The sequence below is a fragment of the Rhodnius prolixus genome, unplaced genomic scaffold (assembly GCF_049639745.1).
Source record: "Rhodnius prolixus isolate KJV_2025 unplaced genomic scaffold, Rpr scaffold_3, whole genome shotgun sequence".
In the NCBI taxonomy this organism is placed as follows: domain Eukaryota; kingdom Metazoa; phylum Arthropoda; class Insecta; order Hemiptera; family Reduviidae; genus Rhodnius; species Rhodnius prolixus.
The window spans coordinates 27,232,328-27,241,472 of record NW_027411603.1 but is presented as its reverse complement, the minus strand read 5'-3'; the positions used below and the strand labels follow the sequence as shown (position 1 = coordinate 27,241,472).

At 31.3% G+C, this 9,145-nt stretch overlaps 1 protein-coding gene across 4 annotated transcripts; it reads left to right on the top strand.

The window, feature by feature from the left end:
* The first annotated feature begins 42 nt into the window (after positions 1–42).
* Positions 43–5,263, top strand: MED8 (mediator complex subunit 8). Of its 4 annotated transcripts, none has more exons than XM_074125039.1 (6): positions 43–332; positions 727–898; positions 969–1,214; positions 2,718–2,888; positions 4,092–4,194; positions 4,809–5,263. In XM_074125039.1, exons 2-6 carry the CDS (start codon positions 734–736, stop codon positions 4,886–4,888), a joined length of 765 nt encoding a protein of 254 aa, XP_073981140.1. In that variant the 5' UTR covers positions 43–332; positions 727–733; the 3' UTR covers positions 4,889–5,263. The 4 variants fall into 4 exon arrangements, with proteins under 4 accessions (XP_073981140.1, XP_073981141.1, XP_073981139.1 ...); XM_074125040.1 differs by lacking the exon at positions 43–332 and adding an exon at positions 350–505; XM_074125038.1 differs by lacking the exon at positions 43–332 and adding an exon at positions 351–632.
* The last annotated feature ends 3,882 nt before the right edge of the window (positions 5,264–9,145 follow it).

Genomic DNA, 9,145 nt, shown 5'->3' with positions numbered 1-9,145 from the left:
TATCGAAAGATATTACTTATTTGATGTGATATCGATCTTCAAATTGTTTGATTTTGAAGGGTTTATCCTTACAATATAAGAGTTATGATGGGAATTTAGGGAATCATTTTTTTAAAATAATTTTAGGATAAGTCAGACTAACTTTTGCAAAAGTACTCGGAAAATAATGAATGTCACTAATAATTTCAAATGCATTGTGGCGAGTTTCGAATTACAACATCCATTTCTAAGATATATTTCTTTAGTGGACAATATATTATACAGAAATATATACATCCAATTATCCTGTGACTATTAACGTAATCTATGTTTTAAACGTTTTGAGATTACAGGTTAGTTTAAAATTTAATATTAAGATTGCACTTGCAAAGTACAAGAAGATGCTTCTCTTTCTATTAAAAAAATTATAAGGCGTTTGTAGTCATTCAGTTCCAAATAATTTGTTTTTAAAATCTTTCACATGTGAAGTACTGTAAACCATCCTCTTCTACTAATATCAAACAAAGTAAAAGTCTGTTTACATTTTTTTTAATTCTTCTTTCATGGGCTTATGTTCCCTTCAATCATCAAAAAGTGTTGATGTCGTTAAATATTGTTTAATTAAAGTATTGGCATGCAACTTTTTGGAATTGGTAACTATAGAAACGGTTACAGTGACGGAGCAATGTTGATTGGAGGCTAACTTTTGTGAAATATAACATATTACATAAATACCTACTTTTTTAGAATAAAGATGCAGAGAGAAGAGAAACAGTTAGAAGCTTCGTTGGAAACAATCTTATTGCGAGTTAACGATTTAAAAAATTCCATTGCAGCAATGATATTCAAACTGGAAAATGAAAGTGATAATCTGAATTGGCCCACATTTTTGGACAATTTTGCTTTAATTTCTAGCCAGGTAATTTTAAATTATATTAGTTTTTTCTTTTTAAGATTTAAAACGATTCTGAGTTTAAACAATTTTACAGTTGGTTTCGTTGTCAAAAATGTTAGGACATGATAAATGTCCACCCTTGAGAAACTTAGCTGTTCTTCCTCTGCTACTGAGCCCTGAAAGGGATGAGCAGTTACTTCGACTTACTGAGCATAGAGTGCCGATGTTCTCTCATGATCTAGTTCCTGATTATTTAAGGACCAAACCTGTACCTGAAGCTGAACAAAAAATGCTGCAATTGGAGCACAAAGCAACTACCATGTCAGTAGAAACTATACAGGTGATTTATTCCGCTCTCCTTATTAGATTCCAATCATCTCTCTGGTATAATCATATAGGTTTTAATATTTTAGATTTTTGTGAGTCGATAAGGTGATAATGATTATGGTGTTTAAGTGTTCGTCTTTGTTTTAAAGAGTCTAATCTTCCTACTAAAACCGAGAAATTTTACACATATTAACTCTGGTCTTGTTTACGAATAGTGTCTATGAAGGAGACATTAAATCCAATTTTATCATTAATCGAACGGGACCATGTCTCCAAATAAGCATTCATAATTTGGTTTGTATCCTCACCAAGAAGATGTGAATTTTCAACGCGTTAAATGTTAGGACATGATAACTTGAATATGTACTTTAAATATGGAAAAACAGATTCACATAAATGTGTAAATAAATAATTAAAAAAAAGAAATATTAGTTAAATTGGTGATATTTTAAATATATTGAAATACTTTTCTCAATTGATTAAAAAAAAAAAAAAAAAAGGTTTAGTCGGGAGTGTGCGTTGAGGAGCTCTGCTAGATTTTGTGGTCGGCAGCCGTTTGTGTGTACGAACGATGAAGGATGCCGATTCACGTGGGTTGGCGCGTAGTGTAAAATTCAGGGTTTACATAAATGATGAGTCAGAAAAAGAGTGAAGACAGAAAAAGAAGTGAGTGGACAAGAATGAAGACAAGTGAAATAGAACAAAGTCTATTATGCTAGGAAAAGTTGTAAACGATTATAAACTTTTAAATGAGGACTTTTTTTTTTTCTTTTATTTCTGCATGCTCCATACAATGTATAATACATGCTGGTATACAACATTTAACATCATTAATAGTTGATAATACTAACAAAATAATAATATTAAATTAAATGATATAATAAAATAATATTAAATGATAATATAATAAAGAATATTAAAATCATAATAATCAAAATAGAGAAAAGAAAGATCACTTTTGGGTCGATTGACTTAATTACAATTTATCAAAATTGATGTTATTTACAAATTTCACAAATAACGGTAAAATTTCGTTATGCAGCAGTGACAAGTGACTCAATTCCAAGTTATTTACCAAAATAGCCTGAATTAAATGAAGGCGAAAATTTTCAAGCAGCCTGCAATCAAAAATAATATTTAAAATAATAATTTAAATGAGGACTGGAAACATTTAGATTTAGATTTTATAGTGATTATAGTATGAACAGATGTGCTGTTGCAACGTCAAAATTAAGAGGATATGCTAAATGTACTTTGAGAAACTTAGCTGTTCTGTCTATGTTTGCCAAGACATCGGAATTATGGTCGGAGAATGAGGTCAAAACGTAACTGGAAATGAATAAGAATGATTGGCTGAGTTAAAAAAAAACAAAACATTAAGATAAGCAACAAAAATATATCTAGTATTTCTTTGAACCTTCAGAAAAATGTTTATCCAATTAGATTCAATTTAAATTCTTGGTCAATTTAGGCTCTTTTTCAATTTTGATGCTTAAAATATTTTGAATTTTTAAAGAAACAAATGAGTGCCTACAGCAAGGTAGTGGGTTTAGTTTGGGAACTGGTATCGAAGGCGAGAGAAGAATGGGAAAGTGAGGGAAGCGCAAGGGCAGGACCTACGATAACATCATCTATGGCCGACACGCAGACCCTTGTGATGGCAATTGCTACCGGTAAAGGTCTTAAGGTATGTATGTACTTAAAATATTTCTGTCAAGTTGAATGATTAAAATTGTATTTTATCAAAGCTACATCTAAAAATGCCTAGAATATGATGTGTATGAATCTCAGTTTGTTCAGAGGCATCAATCACTATATGGACCTTTTTATTTCATTTAGTTTTGGCCACGATAGCTGAGCCCGCAAAGCTAAGACGATTTGTGGTACTGGGTCCGATTGCCTGTCTAGTCCTTGTATTTTTTTTAATTGTCGATATGAAAAATCTATAGTCAAGTATGTTGCTCCGCCCACGACATCTAATTGGACGTAAAGCCGCCTAAATATATAATATTGTATTACTTAGCTAACTTATTTTGGTCCAGACCTAGTGTCCTTGCTAATTTAAGATGAAGGATCTACGATATGATGTTGTGCCTTTCTAAAAACGTTTTTGTACAAGCGTTAAAAATTAGTTTGTCCCCGAAGCAAGCTCATTCTGACGGCATCAGTCTGTCAGTAACACCCTGATCTTTCTGCACTTGTGATAACATTGCCAAATTCTCCTTTCCTCTTGTTTGTAGCCAGTTAGTCTCATTTATAGTCTAATCCTAATGTAAGGTGCCACGGTTCCTGGGATTCAGATCGTATAAATGGCATTATACTTTAGCGTATTTAAATGTTTTGTCAAGTAATCATATCTAATTTACTAGCTGGTATTGCCAATATTTTACAACTGGGTAGCTTGAATAAAATTCTCTCTTTTAATAGGTTAAGCTAGATCGTGTCAGATGTACCACTCTTGCGCTTGTCTGGAATGTGCTTAACATATAGCTTGGATTCTTATTAGTGTTGTGTCAACTTCGATAGTTAATACAATATATCTGCCATTCCATTACCTTACTTTCCGCAGAAGGTTAGGAATTCATTTATTTAGAATTATCCAGGTATTTGTTCTTAAGTAGACCCGACCTTTTCATAGTTAGTTTTCTACTACTAAATTTAAGCTCCGTAGGAAAAGAAGTTAAGATCATCAATAGCCACATTGAAATCCGAGAGATTTGTTTGCATTTTTCTGTGCTTGCCTAACCAAGGGCTTTCTAAGCTCCTGAGAAAAAATTCAACTTCAGGGCTCTTATTGAAGTTATTTTCAAGCTTCAGAGGCGCATGTGGAATTCATATTCTATTTTAATGATTAATTAAAAAAAAAATTAAAATTAATTTTCATTTTTAGGGTACCATGGGCCAAGGAGCGGTTCCTCCAAACATGATAGGACCTCCAGGAAGACCAGGAGTAGGAAATGCACCTCTTCCACCTTCGCAAATGCAACAGCAGAGTAAGTCATTAATAAACTGTAATTGAACTCGATACAAAACTAACTTGAACCCACACATCACACGGAAATTAAGACAGGCCTACCAAGCTTCAGGCAATTCTATCATTTTATTAACCGACGGACCCTTTGAAACCTCAATGCTCTAAACTATTGTATACATCTTTGACCTTGCCCTGTACGGATGAGAGGTAGTAAGACTGCAAGCAGAAAGTTTTCCAAAATAAAATGCTACGATGTTTAATAAGAAATTAACAAATCAGAACTGAATAAACACCACATTCCTGGAAAACTTACGTACTTGTCAGAAGCTGACCACCTGCTCTAAAGAAATCGTCGACGGCTACAACCTAAACTACCTAGACTTACTTCTAAACTTGACCACAACAGCTACCAATAATTTCAGATGTACACTTTTTGTATTATTTTGTTTTTATTATACTTATATTTTTAAGAGTGAAACAAAATTTCGGTAAGTAAAACAAACAAATTTTCGGTAGGATAAAAATAATACAAAAAAAAAAAACAAACTAATAGATACTCGTATTTTTATAGCTTAATAATTTTGTCTCATCGTTATTTAAACTAACTGATTACAATCTTATTTACTTGTTTAGTGGGACCAATGGGAAAAGTTCCGAGTGGAATAAAAACCAACATCAAAGCTGCAACCCAGATTCACCCGTATGCAAGATAATGGAATATTTCTACTTCTTAATAAAGAACCGACTATTGTTATATGATATGTAAATACGTATTTTTAAAATGTTATGTAAAAATTTCTTATAAAATATACTTTTATATTCAAATTTCTTGTACCAATGTGTGCGATTAATTCTTATTTAATTTATAGCTAATTTTTCTTTTATTGCTAGTGTCGTACAATGATGTCCGTTGTCAAATATTTTGTTTGCCACAGCTATTGGTGCCGATTAAAATTTCCCGCTACAATTATATAGTAAGATGTTTACATAGCAATAAATCAATAATTAAATGTAGGGACACCCTAAAATGTTTTTTGCTTGTAGTACATAGATAATTTTTGAAATAAAATACATTCTAAATTTGAGGACATTTTCAGTTTTCATTTAAATTATATATATTTCATCTAATTTACCGAAATCCAGTTTTAAAAAAGTAAGTATGGTATAGTCTTGATTAAACATAAAAGGGTCACAAATTCAACATTTTCTTCATAATTCAACTGGTAATTTCATCAAGGTAGAATCATTTGAAAAACATGTGCTTCATTTAAATTGGTTTCTATTTCCCCCTCCCATTTTTCTGAGCTGATTCACTTAATACTATTGGAGCTTTCTAAGTTTTTAACTTAGCTCGTGAAGAATGTTTTCGTGAATATAAAAAAGATGTAGAAACAAATTAAAATCCTTTATACTTGTGGAAATTTTACAACTGATATTTAAGTAATTTTACTATATTAAATTTGCATTAATATTGTTAAGAATGTATTAATTGTCACAGACCCTAATGTTGTTAATTTCATTAAATAATTTTTTAGTAATAAAATCTATTAAAGCTTCAAAAAATAGAAAGAGAGAAAGTTTAGAGTTGATATTACTACTACCATAATTTGATCACGGAGTTAAACGAAATTTCAGTTATGAAGAGATGCGCCTTGAATAAAAGTATAATTATTTCGTTATGAATATTGGCATTTTCAATTTTTTTAAAAGTGGAATTTTTAAAGTGTTAAATAGCATCTCATTAAAAAATCAATGCAATAATTTAAAACCTTCAGTTACAATCAATCTTAAGATAAAGGGGACGCTACTTTTTAGTGAAAAAGAATATTTCTAGAAAAAATGATGTTCTTATAAGGGCCTGTAAAATTTAATAAATTCTAAACAATTTAAAAATAAATGTATATAAAATCAAAAATTGTTGCAATGAAAGCACAAAAGATTTTTTGTTTTTAATAACTTCTGTAAGGATGCATGAAAAAACTGTTCACAGGCGAAATTAAAGTCCTTAGAAATCCCCAATAAAATTCAAAGAAATCCGTTCAGGGGAAAACTGACAAATTTAAATAAAACAAGCTTTTTCGGCCTTTTTTTGCTGGACAGAAATTACGAGTTGTAGAATGTATGAAATGTTGGGTACTTGATAATTTGAGTACGCTATGTCGTTTTATCAACTTTTTGGTACCTTTTGGGTAGTTTCTTTGTGTACCTAGGATTAGCCTTGGTGACAGGACAGTAGTGATGGGCTATTTGAGCGGACTCGTTCCATTGGAACGAGTCCGATGGTGGAACGAGTTGATTCAAATCCCTATTTTTAAAAAAAGTGATTCCGCCCCGCCCCAAAAAATTTAGGCAAATAAAAATGAAAATGAGGCAGCAGAAGGTTTGGAACGATTAAACATAAGAACAAATGTCACGCAATTTATTATATTATTATATCATTAAATGTTAGCTTTCCCAGTTAATAACAAAACTATATTTCTTTAACACACATTGAGTACTATCCCTAATTTCCAATTGCTCTGATAAATATAAAATTAACAACGTAATACAAATATTAACACAAAAATAGGCTAGTCAAATATAAATTAAAGCAATGCAGTTTTGTCATTATCTAGCTTGACCACTAGAAGACTGGAGTTAACTTACTTCAAGAGTATTCAAGGTAGAGAAACGGAAATGGGTAGGAAATTATTCCATAAAAATTCTAACCCTTCAAAATTATAATTACTCATAATATTTATTAACTAAGAATTGAATATCAAGCTTTTAAAATATTATCTTATTGTTTTACAAAAAGAAAAAGCTGTGTGCTTAATCTTAAACTTAGCGCTGGACACTCTTACTCTCATCTTCATTGGCGTAAGCTTGAACGTGTACATGTCAGCTAGACGGTCAAAGTAAAACTGGGCCAAAATTTAGTATTACCTAACTGGTTTACTTAGTGTAGTATCCCTCCCACTCTATCACCTATTTCACAAACATTCATCGATTGAAAATATTTTTTAGTTAAATATTCGTTTCATTGGAATACAAAAAACATTATAACGCTTTCTTAAGATGATTTGAATTTTTAAAATTTGTTTTTGTCCATTACTCTTATAAAATACGAAGAATTTCAAATAAAATATAATATACAAACACAGAATGATCTAGTGTGCAGGTGGAGTCAGTCGTAGTTACCATGACAACGGAACCGTTAAACGACTCCGGCCCAGCTCTAGCATTTTCATTGGTTAAATCCACTGGAGTTGGTGGAGTCGAATCCGGAGTGATTTAAATCCTTTTGAAACCGGACTCGTTCCATTTTTTCGTTCACTGAATCTAGCCAATAGAAATTGCTGGAGCTGGAACCGGAGTTGTTTAACGGTTCCATTGCTATGGTAACGAGGACTGACTCCACCTGCATACTAGATCATTGTGTTTGTATATTATATTTTATTTGAAATTCTTCGTATTATTTAAGAGTAATGGACAAAAACAAATTTTAAAAATTAAAATCATCTTAAGAAAGCGTTATAATGTTTTTTGTATTCAAATAAAACGAATATTTAACTAAAAATTATTTCCAATCGATGAATGTTTGTGAAATTGGTGATAGAGTGGGAGGGATACTGCAGTAAGTAAACCAATTAGGTAATACTAAATTTTGGCTCAGTGTTACTTTGACTGTCTCACGGTCATGTACACGGTTAAACTTACCCAATGAAGATAAGAATAAGAGTGTCCAGCGCTATGTTAAAGATTAAGCACACAGCTTTTTCTTTTCGTAAGATAATAAGATAATATTTTTAAAGCTTGATATACAAGTCCTAGTAAATAAATATTTCTTTATTTATGAGTAATTATCATTTTGCTTGAAGGGTTAGAATTTTTTTTATGGGAATAATTTCCTACCCATTTCCGTTTCTCTACCTTGGATCCTCTTGAAGCACGTTAACTCCAGTCTTCCAGTGGTCAAGCTAGATAATGACTAAACATCATTGCTTTAATTTTTATAATTGACTAGTCTATTTTTATGTTAATTTTTGTGTTACGTTGTTAATTTTATATTTATCAGTGCAATTGGAAATTAGGGATAGTACTCAATGTGTGTTAAAGAAATATAGTTTTGTTATTAACTGGGAAAGCTAACATTTAATGATATTTTTTAATGAATTGCGTGACATTTTTACTAATGCATAGGGTAAGTACAGAGACCGGAATCGGTGAACGAGTTGTTGGAATCGATTCCAACCCTGGAACTGATTCAAATCCAACGAGTCCAAAGACGGACTCGTTCTGCCCATCACTACAGGACAGTAATTATCTTTGGAGAGATATTTTGATAGAATGCTATAAGTTGCTGACTCCAACGATCTACATGAAAACAAAGTTCATGGAAAAATGTTTGGAATAAAAGTGGATGGTTTTTTTTAGGTAAATAGCAATTTCGTATGAGAAACTTGCTAAAAGTTATGAAACTGTGTTTTGTTTTATAATGTGAAATTTTACGTGTTTATTTAATTGCATATTACATATTGTAATTATTGAAGTACATTTCAATCTAACTTTAGCTGATGTGCCAGTGTTTTTATACAAATAACTTGTTTAAATTCTTCTATGATACATTTAACATTAAAAAGAAGAACTAAATCTGTTTATTGTTTTTTATAAATGCATACTGAGAATAAATGTTGAAAAGATAGGTCAGGGATCCCCCAATTAACAATTTTAGTTTGGGATTATTTGTTAGTTACTGCTTTGTGTTTGCTCTTTGCTGGATGCCGGATGCCTTGTGGTCGGTCTTGTGTCTTACAAGCATCAAAATGAGAGATATGACTCAACGCTAATTACTAACTTCTCCACCTTGATATGATAACTACTGAACCAGATTACTAAACCTACGATATTGTGGAATACTGTTCATAGTTCTTTTTGGTGATTGAATCATTGATCTAATAAGAAGAAAAATTATTGCCTATTTCAAAATA